Raw genomic sequence first — 16,653 nt, forward strand, 5'->3', positions numbered from 1 at the left:
AATAATTACATTTTTTGGGGGGGAATTTGCACATACTGGTTTGGTGAATACTGTTTGGGGTTGATTTGTTTGGTGAGTTTTAAGGGGGTGAAACACATTGGTTTTGATCATAATAAATGAGTCGTAATTAGGGGTGTGACTAATTTGACAGTAAGGTGCACTTTGAAGCTGTTTGCCAGCAGGCTACAGGCTACTTCATCTCCACCTTTTTGTCTCTTACTGTCAACCAAAAGTTAAGATATAGATAGAGATAACATTTCCATTATGGCATCACAGGGTTCATAATGTCTCTTTAGAAACCAGTGGGTGATGTCTATAGCATACCAACTTTACTATTAAGCTCCATCATTGTGCTCAGGTTTACTGTTTACTCTTATGAAGTATATTAAAATGTAAGAAATTTGGTTAGTAGCTTCCTAGACTATCCAGAATTTCCTTTTAAGGTTCAACAGACATTGGCTATTGATGAGGTAAAGAGAATAGTTCAAAGTTTGATATTATCATAATTTACATATTTATTTACAGTAGGCCTATAGGGTTTTTTAGAAGGCTATAAATGACATGAGATTTTTTTTCCAGGTTTGCTTAACCTATTCACACACACACACAAATACATCCTTGATAACCAGGGTGAAAAGGACACGTTAATGAAGACCAGACCGAGGAGCACCGCAGGCTCTTAAGAGGCTGAGCAGTTGAAGGCATGTCTCGATGAATCTCCATAGGACACTTAACAGAGCACAGATAGATTCCTGCTGCTTGTCAGATGAGGCAGCCACAAAGAAAGGATCAATAAAAGAGATGAAAAAAGTGCAACAGAGAGTCAATGGTTTGTTAACAGGTTGTGCTGAGAGTCACGCTCAGGTCAGCTGCATTTCATTTCAAGAGGTCAACAGTTTGACTCTGAGGCCTTTGATTTAAACTTTTAATTTAGAATGTAAATAAATCAAAGATGAACAATACGTAGCCTACACCATAATAACCCAGTGACCATTTTTTCTGACATCATGCTCAGGGTGTGGAGCTCATACGCTAGTATTTGTCATACAGCTGCAGTTGCCTACTTTGCAAATCCTACAAACGAAGGGACTTTGAAATTAATAGCATTTATAATTGAACTTGAATTGAGCAGTTTTACTGTAAGGACAACTGATTGTGAAAACTTGGAGGGACATCATGTAGCCTACTTCAATATGACACAACATATTACTAAGTAGGATAGTAGCCTACTATCAGCTAAATCACAACAGCTTTTGTTAGTTCCTCACTTCTTAGCTAAATGGACTTGAGCTTATATAGCACTTTTCTAGTCTTCCAACTACTCAAAGTGCTTTTACACCACATGTCACACCCACCCATTCACACACTGATGGTAGTGATGATCGCTATGTAGTATCATCCATCAGAAGTAACTAATGCCATTCATACACCACCACTGAAGCAGCGGGAGCAATTTGGGGTTAAGTGTCTTGCCCAAGGACACATCAGACATGTTAACCAGCTGGGGATTGAACCCTCAACCTTCCGGTTCAACCTTCCTACCAACTGAGCCACAGCTAACAATGCTGCTACCTATTAACTTCACCTTTAGCTGACTAACATCACCATTTAAAGTTAGCTTAACTTTTAGCTACATGTTAGCTAGTTCACTTCACCTTTAGCTAACTAACATTATGATTCAAAATAAATGTACTTTAAGCTACATGTTAGCTAGCTACATTACCAGCTAGTCTAACTAACATTATGATTCAAAATAAATGTACTTTAAGCTACATGTTAGCTAGTTACTTTATCAGCTAGTCTAACTAACATTATGATTCAAAATAAATGTACTTTAAGCTACATGTTAGCTAGCTACTTTACCAGCTAACTAATATTATTCAAAATGTACTTTAAGCTACATGTTAGCTAGTTACTTTACCAGCTAACTAACTTTACCATTAAAAGTAAACTGTACCAGCTTATCTTTACCGTTAGTGACCCAACATTACTATAAGCTTGGCTACCAAACATGATCGTGAATAGCTTTATATTTAGACACCTAACATTACCACTATTGCTAAGGATTTCCTGATGATTCAATATGAAACAGTAATCTCAACGAGAAAGTGGTTATATGGTTAGCTATCAAAGAGTGACTAGTTACCACCTTTTATTACTTTATTACATGTTCTGTAAAATAATATAGAATTCCCTTAAATGTTACGATTTGCAAGTTAGAATACCAACAGGTCAACAAAATTGTAACTTGGACTATGAAAGCTTCCCACCCTGAGTGTCAGTGGAAATTAGCCACTGTGAATATGGTGTATTGCCTCAGTCACCCCACTCTGCTGAAACAGAACAATCTGCTGTAAGAGCCTCGAAACAGCAGAGAAATAAGGTGTTTCCTCACCCCACCACTGTAAAACATGACACAACTCAGCGCCCAGAGCCATGCTTGGATGGGTTTCTTTTCCCAGCTGCCTACTGACATCACACCAATCTCCTCAAATACAGCCCTGCGTCAGCCCGGTTAGATTTATGGTAGCTGTGACTGCCTGAGGTGGACCCTCATCATCTTCCACCACCAGTCTGCTCACTGCACAAGAGCCATTATAGTCTGAAAGAATATAAACCCAACATCTTCATAATGTCCGTTTCTCTCAGGAGCTGAGGACAGCAGGCGTGTTGTATATGATGGGCATACATTGTACAAATGTCAGTTCACTATATAGAGCTGTTTAAGCCTTGAAAACCTTTAAGACTTTAAATATAATCATCCTAGTCTACACTATTTCACAGTATCAAACATGTATTCTGTTGCAGCATCTGTTCTTTATTGAAGCTATACTTTATTGATTATGTAAATAAAAATGTAAATCTAAGACACCATGCAACTCTACAAATCTGAGGTTTTCAGGATCTCTTGCAGTTAATTGAGGCACATTTTCCCCTAATTCCTCACCCAAATTCAGCAATTCTGGAAATTTCAGAAACCAGATAGAATTTAAAAAGTACAACAGTGCTAAACAGCTAAACATGACAACGTTTAGCTGCACGGAGTGAGTCTTTAAGGTCGGTTCCACTTGCAGTAAAGCCAAGTTTTAGTGGTTCTATTGTATTTAGAATTAACAGCTGATATTAATGTCATTTTACAGCGGCCTTTTGAATGGCATTGCTTTCGTCTATTTTATTGTTGTAAAACAAAATCTTGTTGAAACACTGCTGGTTTTGGAATGAGATGTGTCCAAATACAAGAAGTGCAAGAGTATTTCACTCTGTTGCAACAGCAAACTTTAAATAATTTAAATACTAAAGAAACAACAAATGCTCTTGTCCTGCACACCTTTAGATTGGACAGTCTTTCACAAATTACTTGACAATCGATTGCATGCCTCAGCACAGAAAAAGTCTAGAGGTCTCAGCTTCAAAAGATAAACTACAGTAAGGTAGTCTTCCATCTGAGAGTTCAATGTGCACAACATTATATTTCATTGCTTTTGATGGATTCTTGCGCCTCTAAGGCGATGGCAGTGAGTGACAGGAAGTGGAATCTAGTTTGTTGATGAAGTATGTCAAAGTAAACGACTAGTGCTTGGTCAGTACATACTGTAGAGCAGGCTGTCATTGTGAATAAATAAGGAAGTATTTCATCAGTAATCTTATCTGTTTTAAGCAGCTTGTATGTCCTCTGACTGATACCTGCACACTACCGCATTACCCAGGAATTTTACAAACACAAGTATAATCCTCATATTTCTCCTCCTGAGAGTCCAAACCAAAACCTCACAAAAGCATTAAAAGAGACAAGACTGACCTTGGTTTGTTTCCATTTTCCACCGATGCTTCATTTTACAAAGAGCAACTCAGATTAGCCTTTCACCTTGACTAGTTTTTCCTGGCAACCGCTGGAACTGAGACTAACTGGAGTCTGTTTGTTTTGGGAACATTTCCTGTGCTCGCTGCAAACTCTGCTGCCAGCATGGCTCCATAAAGTGTCTCTCTCCCCTCAAACTCCCTTTATGGCTATTTCAAATGTGATTTAGTTCCTCTATTGACTTTGACTTTGTTTCACAGTATGAAAACTAATGTCCTGTTGTATTTAATTTGTTTAAATTCAGAAGGGAGTCCAGTCTGTAGAGTTTTTAATGCCGGGTGTTTATTCTTGACTTGACAAAAGCAGCATGCATTATTAAGACCAGCTACCTTGCTAATAACTACTAAATGGACTGGAAGAGGGCTATTGACCCTGCGTGCTGACGGTCAACAGACCGGGTGTGTGTGTGCAAGTGTGTGTTTTTGTAAACTGATGGCAGGAGAAAGGGATTGGAAAGATCAAGGATGTGTGTGTGTCAGCAACTGATTCTCTGCTTTCCATGCTTGGCTGAAATATAAAATCATGCATATTAATCAAGGCAGCTTCATAATAAAGCTCGGTGATGGCTGGAGATGAATGTGGGCTGAATAGTTGTACTTTTATTCTTGAGCATCCTTTACTGAACCTCTACTCTGAAGGTCAGAAAGCCTCTCGACCTCTATACAACAAAGAGAAAATTTCCATAAATACTAATATACATCATAAACTGCAAAAAGCATGAGAGTGTCCTGAAGGCGGGTGAGGAGTTCTTTGAGATAGAGGGGGGCATTTCCATGGGTGCACTGGTAGGTGAGAAGGGTGACTTTGTATTGAATCCTGAATTAAATAGGGAGCCAGTGTAGTGTCTGAAGGCTGGGTGTGATGTGTTCATATTTATGAACCCTCATCAGGACCCTAGCAGCGCTGTTCTGGACATGTTGGAGCTTCTGGAGGCTCTTGCTAGGGATCCCGATGAGGAGTGCGTTGCAGTAGTCCAACCTGGAGGAGACAAAGGCGTGGACGAGTTTCTCGGCATTTGACAGGGAGAGTGTAGGATGGAGTTTGGCAATGTTTCTGAGGTGGTAGAATGAGTTTTTGCACAGATGTTTAATGTGGGCTTCAAAGTTCAATTGAGGGTCCATTTTGATGCTGAGATTTGTGACGGTTGGAGAGAGGTGGATGACTTAGCCAGAAAAGGCGATGGTGGTTATGGGGGATGACCTGATCTGGTGTGGGTTGCCAAGTAGAATTGCTTCTGTTTTGGAGCTGTTCAATTTGAGAAATTTGTTCTTCATCCACGCCTCTATCTCCTCCAGGCAGGTGGTCAGTGTCGATGATGGCAGGGGTGCAGAGGGGGTTTGATTTGTTTTTAGGTAGATTTGAGTGTCATCAGCATAACAATGGAATGAAAGTCCATGTTGGCTGATGAAGCGGCCAAGGGGTAGCATGTAGATATTGAACAGGGTGGGGCCGAGGACAGATCCTTGGGGGACACCGCAGGTGACAAGGTGAGTCCGGGATTTTTTCTCTCCAAGGGAGACATGTTTGGTTCTTCCAGTGAGGTATGAACAGAACCAGTCTAGGGCGGAGTCAGAAAGACCGATGACAGAGTGAAGGCAGTTGAGGAGGATGTCGTGATCGACGGTGTCAAATGCTGCTGTCAGGTCGAGGAGAATGAGGAGAGATGGAGAACCAGTGTCAGCTGCCATCAGCACGGCATTTGTGACCCTGACCAGAGCTGTTTCTGTACTGTGGGCAGAGTGGAAACCAGACTGAAATTTCTCAAATAGTTTATTGTGTTGTAGATGGTCATGAAGTTGAGCTGCAACTGCTTTTTCCAGCACTTTGGAAATTAACGGAAGGTTGGAGATGGGCCTGTAGTTGGCAAAGACATCTGGGTCTAGGATGGGTTTTATTAAGTGGTGATATGACAGCAGTTTTCAAGGCAGATGGAACATGGCCGGTCTGCAGGGAGTGATTTACGACTTTGGTGATAAGGGGACTTATGGCAGAGATGTTTGATTTGACCAGGGCTGTGGGAAAGGGATCCAGGGTGCAAGTGGAAAGTTTCATTTGTTTGATGATCTCCTCAGTCTCTCGCTGCGTAATTGCAGAGCGGCAGCAGACAGGCTGGGTGGTCCCCGGCTGTGGGTCGGCAGTCGTGACAGGTGGAGAGGCGGAGCTGAGAGAGGGGATGGTGTTAACTTTTTTTCTGAAAAAGTCAATGAAACCGTTGCACCGCTCCTCTGTGGTGTCTGAGAGGAAGGGGGTTGGTGGATTTAGGAGATGGTTTATGGTGGAGAAAAGTTGCTTTGAGTTGCCAGGGCTATTATTTATGATATTTGAGTAGAACTGTGACCGGGCATTGACAGGGACTTTGAGTAGGCTTTTTGGTGTTCCCAATATGCAACCCAATGCACAGTGAGTCCTGAGACCTTGAGACGCTGTTCAAGGACACGAACAGTCGCCTTCATTTTCCGCAGCTCGGAGGTGTACCAGGGGGCTGAGCGTGGGAGCGTGACTGTTCTGGTTTTGAGAGGGGCGTGGAGATCCAGGAGACTGTTTAGGGATTTGTTGTAAAATTCCACTGCTTCACTGGTTAATGAGAAGTTAGCAGAGGAGAGATGTTGAAGGCCTAGTTGTTGGAGCTCGCGCCCCATTTACGGAGGTGATAGTCCTCGACGCAGACCCGGTTTCGGATCCGACCTGTGGCTCCTTTTCATTCCCCACTCTCTCTGTCTTTGGTTTCTAAGTCTGTCCACTGTCCTGTCTCTCAAATGAAGGCATACAAAAGCCTTTAAACCTATATCACCTATATTCTTTGCACAGTTGATGGGTGTGTGTTAAAATAAAAATGTCACCTAATCAAATTGGACAGGGCTTAATATTTACCAGCAGCTATGCACTGTTTACATAATCTGTAGGAAAACAAACTGAAACATGCCAAGACGAGTTAAATCAGCTAAATGAAGTGTAAAAGAAAAGGCTGCCCCTGTGTATCACTGCAGATAAAGCTCGGAGTATGGGACTGTTTAAAGACATAAAAAGGTAAAACAAAAGAAGGGAAACTTCAGGAAAAGATCCATCCTTCTGTAGTTTTTCACAGATGAATTTTACATCTTAGTTCAGTCAAAAACTATTTTTGTCTTCAAATAAATGACAGACGATTTAAAGGTCAGCGTTGCAGCTGTGACACTAATGAACTCCAAACTTTGAGGATAGTATTTTCTTCCTTATTAAATCCCTTAACAGGACCAAAAGGTGGACAAAGACCCAGGCAGACAGTGACAGCGCTTCAGTAAAAGTGTCACTTAACCTCTCTGTGGGCTCAATTATAACTCCTTTACACAGGAGGAGAAGGATCTCCAGTCCTTTCTCTCAACTGACACCAGCATGTGTTTGTCAGAGGAGCGAGAACATAACAGCTAATCGCTGCTCTTGATTTCATAGCAGAAGCTCGACGAAGCTCGACGGACACTCCGGGAGGATACAGGGTGTCGAAATATGACAGACCAAGGATGGCCTTTTCCCCTGAGGCTTGTTTCAGTGAGATCAGAGCTGGGGACACAGTGACAGAAACAACACCTTTCATTTATTTTCTGCACTGTCACTGCTCAACACTTTAATATCCGTTTCCCCCAGACAACAAACACACACACACACACACACACACACACACACACACACACACACACACACACACACACACACACACACACACACACACACACACACACACACCAATATGGACCTGCTGGTATTATTACATTTTGTTGCTTTGTGTGTCTAATATCCTTTATAGACTGTGTGACGAGTGAAAATAACCCTATAACTTACCTAGACAGATACCCACATGGATGCATTCAGAGTAACAACTGCTTCTTTTCAGGCTAATTAAGATTTTACAGCTCACAAATGTCAAGATGGAGAGGTTATGTGGAGTTGAGGTAACAATCTGTCAGAGCATCAACAGGAAGAACAGGTTATATTTCAAACTCATTTTCCTCACTGCAGCGATGAATACACAGCGTTCAGAGGGAGTTATTTCCATCCTCAGCATTTTGTGGTGAATTTGGATGTGATGTACTTCTGTGAAGCACATTAGAGACATCTACTGGCTAGAAAGCTTATTTGGGTTTGCACTTGGCACAACGGAGAAAGGACGAGGATGAGCTCACCTTTAATTCTGTCATGTCATTTCTGTGGGGAATTAGAACGATGCACGCTGCACGCTACACTTCACAGCTGAAACAAAGAAGAGGTGCATTTTTTAAGATTGAGTAAAGACCAGAATTGGTGGGTATAAATTGTTATTTTAATGTTTAAAAACCTTACAATAGTTGGTAGACTTCAGGAAAAAAAAAGAAGCTTAAAAAGCATCCAAACTGGTTTGCCTCTCCAAATAGACCACAACCAGTTCAATGACTTAACCCCTTAAACACTGCGTTATCACAGAGACTCATCAGGAACACAAAGCAAGAAAGCATTTGTCCTAAAGGCATCTCAACCTTTCATCATTGTTTTAATGTAAAAATAAATGACAAAAGAATGACAGATGGATTTAATGAAGCATCTTTTTGTTCCAGTGTCCTGATATCATGAATAATTCTTCACTTCTGTATCTCACTGTCAGAGCATCACGAGGCACTGGAGGGCAACACAACACATCAATCTTTAATGTAATTATATAGGCGACGATTCTATTTTCCTACTTTGGGAAGGCAACAAAGGGCCTGCTGCTGGAAAGAAACTGCACTTTAGTCTGTGCAGCAGTTTGGGACAAATCTATCATCCTAACTATATTAACATCACTGAATCTTCAGCTCTCCTTGCAATAATAATAATACAATTGGCTAAAAACACAAGCTGGGATGGTTTAAACGAGGTGCTTGGTATGGCTGCCTATAAGCAACACCCTGGGTTGTTGAAGTATTGGGCAGAGGAAGAGAGTATTAAACAGTCCTCTGATCTGTACACATGGTAATCCAAACATATCCAAGCAAACACATCTGAGGGGGGGAGGGGGTAAGACAAAAGGCAGATGACCATGCATAGTCAAGAAGCAACTTGTGAAAATGAAAATGAGTCCATTGAGGCTGGCTCCAAACATGAGTCTATCATAGAGCCCTGTGTAGGTAAGTACATCATACAGCAGAAATACACATGTTTAGATAACAGTCCCCAGAGCTAATTTCTTTAAATGGATTTTTAGATGATTATTTGAAGACTTAAAGTAGTATATTTTCAGGTGCTGTTAGTTTTCTGCTAGGTGTCACTACAGCAAATGGAGCCACTGAGTTAATTAGCAGGGATCTGATTAACATGCCTTAATGCTTTATATGCTCGTTTAGTGCTAACATTAATATCATGCTGTTAATGATATATTTTTTTTCATTTTTTGTCCAATAATCGACAAAAAAAAACTGTAAGAGAATAAAAAAGAAAAATAGAAATGATGAATACAGATATACAGACTAACATAACGTTGCCTCCCATTTAGATTCATAAGAAGAAGAATAATGAACTCTGACAGACTCATCTCTTAATGATTATGTGAATTGAATACACACAGTCCTCCCATCAGTTCCACTCGTCCTACATGCTGTAGTTTAGCGTAATGAGCCTTTATAATAGGCTACAGCTCATCAGTATGCTCAGGAACAAAGAGGTCCATCCTAAGCTCTGGATCAACTGGAGTCATACTCTACACCTACACTCAAGCACATCACATTAGCATTGATCGTCCTTTATTGTATTAGCCCAGGAGACTTCAGGGAAGGCTTCACCCAGTGTCTGTTAATGATCCGCTTCATTTACTTTCATCAAAATATTGTATAAAAGCAATGACGTTTTACAGGTTGTCCTCTGGCAGACGGAGGGACAGAGGCCGTTTAGAGAGATGTCCTTCTGTGTCATGGGGTTTATAAAGTTGGGGAACCAAACGGTCTGAATCTTTATCATGTTCTCTGATTGATAAGAAACTGAAAAGACATTTGTTCAGGAAAAATCAGAGAAGCATCTGACCAAGATTCAAGTTCAAACAACACATCTGAAAACACACTGGCTGTCATCAGACTTTAAAAGCCTCTGCTATCTCATAGAGCTCTGACTAAATGCAGACCTAATGTTTGCATCTAGTTTCTTCACACCTTAGAGATGATTTAGCTAGAGGGAGGGACTAAATTAATCATTTTTTTAAAATGTATTTTCGGTTACTGATCATTGGAGAAGAGTTGAAATGATAAATGTATTAGATTTCCTACATTACAACATGAAAACAACAGTATGACGATGCAGCCTGAGCATGATGTCAGAGGAAAAATGGCTACATGTGGGAAATTGTCAATGAAGTCACCATTCACTCCGTTTGAACTACACTTCCCAGAATGCCACGGGAGCAATCTAGTCCAGCTTCTCCGAGTTGACTGCCGTGTTGTGTGACTGCCACCGGACGGTTGTGTATGGAAAGAGCAGGAAACGTGCCCGGCGACTCTCACACACATTATCTCTCTTTCTCTCATGATCACACACACACACACACACACACACACACACACACACACACACACAGGCGCACAGCCATGCAGACAGCTGAACCCCGGAGCAGCATCAGCAGCACATAGAGGCAGACATGTGAACATGGATTAGAAATGTCAACATGTTCCCGGGAGTTCTCTATGCACTGCTGGCGGGTTTCCTCGGGGCTGTGGCGTCGTCGTCGGCCAAGCTTTCCCTCGGAGCCGACTATCTGAAGGGGGTCTGTGAAACCGGACTCCGGACATGGGGAGAGCAGCGGAGATTTCGACAACCGGACGAAACTACCGCCTGTGACCGGGTGAGGAGTCGTTAAAGCGGCGTTCATTATAAACACTGTGAGGATAGATGTTGTGAATAATGCAGAGCGAGGTAATCTCCCACAGAAGAAGTTGGGGGGGGGGGGGGGGGGGGGGGGGTGATCCCCGCCTGCCTCCCCCTCCCCTACTCCATCAGCATCAGCACCGTCAGGGGAGCCCATGCTGCAGATGCACTCTCGTGCCGTGTCCGCGTGCTTGAATGGCATTGCAGCTCGTGCGAATCTCTCTGTATTATCGCGTTATTATACGTGTCTTAACAGCTATGTGTGTTGGGGGTGTTGATGGCGCAGAGAGAGGATGTTATCTTTAAAGGCGGTGTCAGCTTTCTGGTGTGTGACCTTCACGCTTCCCTCACACGTCACAGAGTGACGTCAGAAACATCTGCAGCCTGACACTGTGGACACGTCACACAATGACCTTTAACGTGAAGGTTAATTACAATAGCAAGTACGGTGGTGCAAGGAGATGCAAAGAAAACGTTTTTTTAATGTGCACGACCAGATCTGAATGAACCGTACGACTAAAATATAGAAAAAAAATAGGGATCTCTGTTTCAACAACTTCTGCTGTTACATTTGCTCTGATGTAATAATTATGTACATTAACTGAAGTTCTATTGGCATACTTACATTAAACTTGAGGTGCATTTACTTAATAGTTTCTGTATGCCTAAGCATTTCAAATAAATTACTTTACATATTCTAAATATTGCACTTTTTACTCTTAAGAAGGCTTAAGTAGCCTTCTTCATGGATGTATCAGTCATTGTTTTCAAGGTACAATAAATGTTTAACCTCAGTTTTAAAGTGAACAGACAGCCTCTTATCATTATTATTTGTTATTATTATAGGTGTTAGATATTTTATTATTGGGCACAAAGCATCAGAATTCAGTCCTGACTCTGACTCTGTTCTCTGTGCTGCAGCTTCACATCCCTCTGAGGCTGCTGTGTGGCGGACTGCTTTTCACCTGCAATGCTGTGATGTGGACCTTTCTTGCCAAAGCACTCAGGTATTCCTCTTCCTCCACCCGAACCACTGTGACCACCACCGCCTCCAACTTTATATCTTCCGTAAGTAGCACTCCCTCTCATCCCTCCCTTAACCCTATTTTATTTTTCAATTCCTTGTAGTAAAACCAATACCTTCTTCACATCAGATTAAAGTGGACTGTAGGTTAATTTCAGAGTCACCTTCAATTCTTTCCTCCTTATATAAGATGTTTAATTTTAGAAACTAGGCTGCACCATGTTCAGAAATAACATGGAGCACTGATTTAGGCTTCTCATAGGAAGACAGTCCCATCAATGCATCCTTTGTAGCTTTCACGTCAATAGAAATGTAGAGATTGATTTACCTTGACAATGGACAAACTCAATGTGTTCCCCTCCGCAGGCTTTCCTGGGGCAGCTTATCTTTGGTGAAGCCCAGATAACATTGTGGTGGGTTGGGATCTCCTTGACCTTCTCTGGTCTGTTGGTTCTGCAGAGAGTTTCACCGCAGGATGGACATCAGAACACAGCCGCTAAGGACGACTAGTATGGTCTGGTCTCCACTAGCTCAGCACAGCCTGACTCCTGCTAGCTGCAGGATGTGATGAGGTTTGGTCGGCATCTCCTTCAAGTTGAACACCTAGCCAAAGAATTGACAAATCTCAAAAGTACATATGATGGATTTGGTTTATTAATAACAAGCAATCATTTATTGATTAAATCTTGGATGGATGTTCCAGAAACAGGAACATCCATCAATTGATTTTTTCTCTCAACAGATTGCTTCCTGATTGACTTAATTCCTCGTATATTTTGTGAAAAGACAAAATGTTATTTTAAAATCAGAGACTATTCTCCAGGTTATAGATTTGGGACAGGCTGGTTCAGCTGTGGCGCAGCATTGTCTAAGCGTCTTCTAAACTCAGAGGAGATGTTGGCCTTCACCTCATCTGACCATGGTGCAGCTTCACTCTGGTTAGTGGAGACTAGAAACTAATGGAGGCCCAGAAGCACTTAACTTATCACTGTCCACAGGCGAACAACAGCGCAAAAACAATACTAGCTTTATGTTACTTTTTAGAGGGAATCTTTCAGTCAACAACATCACAACAACTCTTGAGCTAATAGAAAAGATGTGGGGCAAGGAAAATGGGTTAAAGGAATAATTCAACATTTTGGGAAAAATGCACATTAGCATGTCAGCTGAGAGGTAGATTAGAAGATTGATACCACTCTCTTATCGGTAAATTTAAAGCTGGAAAGCTTAGCTAGAACAAAATTAGTGGAGGAGGAACACAGCTAGCATGTCTTGATCAGGAAGTAACAAAAACAGACAACACTTCTTTTTAAACAAGCTAAAGACCGACCGTTTAACCTTTAGAACCGTTCCTTCTGTCGAGTCATTGGGCTAAGCTAAGTCTGTTGGCTAGCTGATAGTGACTGGTTAGCCAAATGAATGGAGGAAGGAAACGTGCTAGCTATCCCCTAGTATATAGCCTTTTTTTTTTATTAGCATTCTGTCTGTTGGCTGAAGTATTGTATTTAATCGACAGACATCCGATTGGTTTTTCATGTTCTCATCTAACACTCAGCAAATGACGAAAAGTGCATTGCTCAAAATGTTGAATGTTTCCTTTAATGGGAGAGACTGATAGCATTATCTCTAATAAGAGGACCTGTTTGCATATTCACGCACTGATCCCAAGTCAGTGGTTTAGGATTTGTTCATGAGCACCATATGCACGTCCACATCAATCAGCTTGTGCATAATGTATTGCAGCCATCAGATCACCAAAGGTTTTTTAATTCTCACATTTCCTTACAAAGACACTCACAGTAAAAATCCTACACCGCAGCTACACTGACTTTGCATTTAACGCATGCACACGATAATGCTAGAAATGGAGCATTCGCTAATGAGGTGCAGTTCTATTACCCAAGTAATGATACACTCAATGTAATGCTGAAAGGCTCTTCCCTGGTAAGATCCTGCTGTCTGCCCGGGTCCTTCTTTTCTTTTAATTTGCCTTTCTTGACAGCCTGAGCCTTAACCTCAGTATATGAGCACGACAGATGTTTGAAGAGGCAGCTTGTCTTCCATTTCATCACAGATGTGTGCATGATCTTACTGAGGCCTAAAATCAAATATTTCACACCAAAGCTTCCAAAAATGGTCAGTCCACATCTGAGTTATATCCCCGCAGAGCTGCTTCAGATTATCAAACGTAAAAAAGTGTGACTCAACTGTCTCTCTCTAGCACAGAAGACATCACATTGTGTTGGGCTTCACGTGCCCTGCATTTGCAATCTCATATTATTCTGTTGCATGTCATGGATATCAGCCCATCATCCATCATCTCCAGATTTCATAAACACCTGGCTCCTTTAAAAGCTTCCTTCTAGGTCCCTGGAGTTGTCAGTGAGAGTGCAGTAACATTGTACCTCCTTTAAATTTCATAACACTGTGATGGTGTGTAACAATAAGGGAGCTTTGAGAGTAAATAAATGAGCATAAGATATGACAATACATGCTGCTAGAGGGGTGCTTCTGTTAGCATAAAAAAAGCTAAGTTAGTGAGCAGGGGTTTGCCTGGATTCTTTATTGAACAATATATAAGATCACACTTTACTGGTCCTGGATACATATCATAATATGAATGCATAACGGTAGCTATAAAACCTGTATGTAATATCCCACGACAGCAATGCACAAAAATGATAGATGTGCCTCTAACTGCTGCTATGCAGGTTTTGTATCATGTTATTTACATGCATCCCTATAAATGTGACTGCAGTGACAATGTGATTATAAAGTTCTCATGTTAAAAGTTGGCTGAGTGATGTTTCATAGCAACACTCTACTCACAGACGATGCCTCAGCAATGGAGATCACGCACAACCGAGCAACAACAGCAGCACCAGATGTGAATTCAGTTGTTGGTGCCTCCATGTTTTGGGATCCTGTGTTTTGCATTTCTGAAAAGAATGGTGTAGTTTTGGAGAAATAACGCTCATTCAATTTGTGCCAAGAGTTGGATTAGACAATTTATGCCGCTCACATATCTGTACAGTACAGCTAGTGCTAGCAGCTGGTAGGCTAAAGGTACTGCTAACACTATGGGTAAAAGCTAGCTTGACTCTGTTGAAAGTCAAAACATCCCAATCAAGGAACTAAAAAACTCCCAATTTCACATGTTATCAAATGTTCATATTTAAAATACAAGATTAACTTGTGACCTAACTAAGGAAGTATTCCAGTGAAAGAATCAGTCTTTGGGGATAAATGGGGGGAAATAAATATTCATCGACTTCCTGGACAGAAATGAGATGAAACGATTGATCCAATTTCATGTCTGTTGGATCGATGTGAAATTGATGTTAGCAGTGGGATAGCTCAGCTTAGTATAGCTCTGTTCAAGGGTAAACACTGCTCACTAATTAGCAATTTTAGCTAGCACTTGTTTAGTGTGTACAGGAACTGGGGTGAATAAAAAGACAGTGTCGTTAGTCTGAATATCTTGGTCAGTTCGAGTGATGTCAAGATTACTTTGAGAGCTTTCCAGACAATTAGCAAGCAGTTTGTATGATAGAGAACCATTCTTATTTATGAGCTCTAGTGTTGTGGACTTCACATTTTGTTACCCTGTTACCAATGTTCAAGGCTATAGCTGTTTCCCTTTTTTGTAGTCCTTCTCCAAGCAAAGCTAATATCCTGCTGTGTCTTTAGGTTTGTTTTGACTGGACTGACATGAAACAAACGTCAAGTGTTGTTTTTATGGGGTTTAATTAAAAGCAGACTTTCTGTATTGGTAGCAGTGGCTAGCAGGGACTAGCTAAGAAGTGGTCTAGTTTATCACCCCTGTAAAACATCACTAGACTGTTTTAACACTAGACTTTTGGTATATAGATAACTCATGTTATATGATATAGACTTTTCACATGTTTCTTTATGAACCTAAAGAATCTTTTATTAGCTGTTTTTGTTACTTTTGGCTATTGGACTGTATCCCTCCATCAGAATGTATGCTAGGCTAAGGCTAGGCTAAGCTAGCTGGCTGCTGGTTAAAGCTTCCTTTTTAACGCACAGACATCAGTAGAAGTATAAGGCGTCTAATCTAATTCTCAGCAGATAAGTGAATGAGCATATTTCCCCCCAAAAGTAAACTATTCTTTAATTCTACCTTCCTTTAATTCCTTGCTTTGGATTTGCTGTTGATTTTTTGGTGCCTCACTTTTCTTCTGCTAAAGGCATGACACGAGGGTAAACCTTCTACCTGTGAATCCACTCTCACTGTAAAATAAAAAGTCAGAGCTTTGCAGTAGCCACGTTAATAGCTCTGTGACAGCGGCATGGCCTTGAGCGTGATGTATTTATATACCTGTGCACTGTATCTGCAGAAGTGTACAGCGAGGTTAGAAAAATACACCAAAACACCAAAGTAGTATTAATGTTCTGCACTGGAAAAAAACAGAAGAGAAAAACATTTTGCAGGACATTTTAAGAATCATTAATTTTTTTGACCTTCTAATGGAAAAGAGATGTAGCATTACACTTTGCTGGTACTGTAAATAATTTGTGAATCAATTGTCATTCTAATTTCAAGGATCCTGCAAGATTTAACATTAGGCTATAATTTCTTACAGAAATTGTGTGATTAGATATATTCAAATAAATATTGCTCTGTTTTGAACCACTCATCATGTGTCTTATATACAGTATATTATGTGAAATAAAACATTTGTAAAGTGTTCATATTTTCTGTGAATAGGACACACTTTTAAGGATGTGTACATTTTAATTTCTGGGGAAAGAAGATATCAAATAAACATCTCATCTGACAAAGATGTTGAATCACGACTGCATCTTTCTTTTAACAGGGAAGCTTATTCATGCTGTCCTACATCTATTCTGAGGATCTACTCTTTATTTTGCTAAGAAAAAAAAGGTTTGGAACCACTGGTTTAAAAAA

At 40.9% G+C, this 16,653-nt stretch overlaps 1 protein-coding gene across 1 annotated transcript; it reads left to right on the forward strand.

Annotated features, from left to right (window-relative positions):
- The first annotated feature begins 10,258 nt into the window (after positions 1-10,258).
- LOC109988672 (transmembrane protein 42) lies at positions 10,259-16,528 on the forward strand. Its single transcript, XM_020640229.3, has 3 exons — positions 10,259-10,673; positions 11,618-11,764; positions 12,087-16,528. The coding sequence occupies exons 1-3, from the start codon at positions 10,497-10,499 to the stop codon at positions 12,228-12,230; spliced, it is 468 nt and encodes a 155-aa protein (XP_020495885.1). The 5' UTR covers positions 10,259-10,496; the 3' UTR covers positions 12,231-16,528.
- The last annotated feature ends 125 nt before the right edge of the window (positions 16,529-16,653 follow it).

The sequence above is a fragment of the Labrus bergylta genome, chromosome 19 (assembly GCF_963930695.1).
Source record: "Labrus bergylta chromosome 19, fLabBer1.1, whole genome shotgun sequence".
Lineage (NCBI taxonomy): Eukaryota > Metazoa > Chordata > Actinopteri > Labriformes > Labridae > Labrus > Labrus bergylta.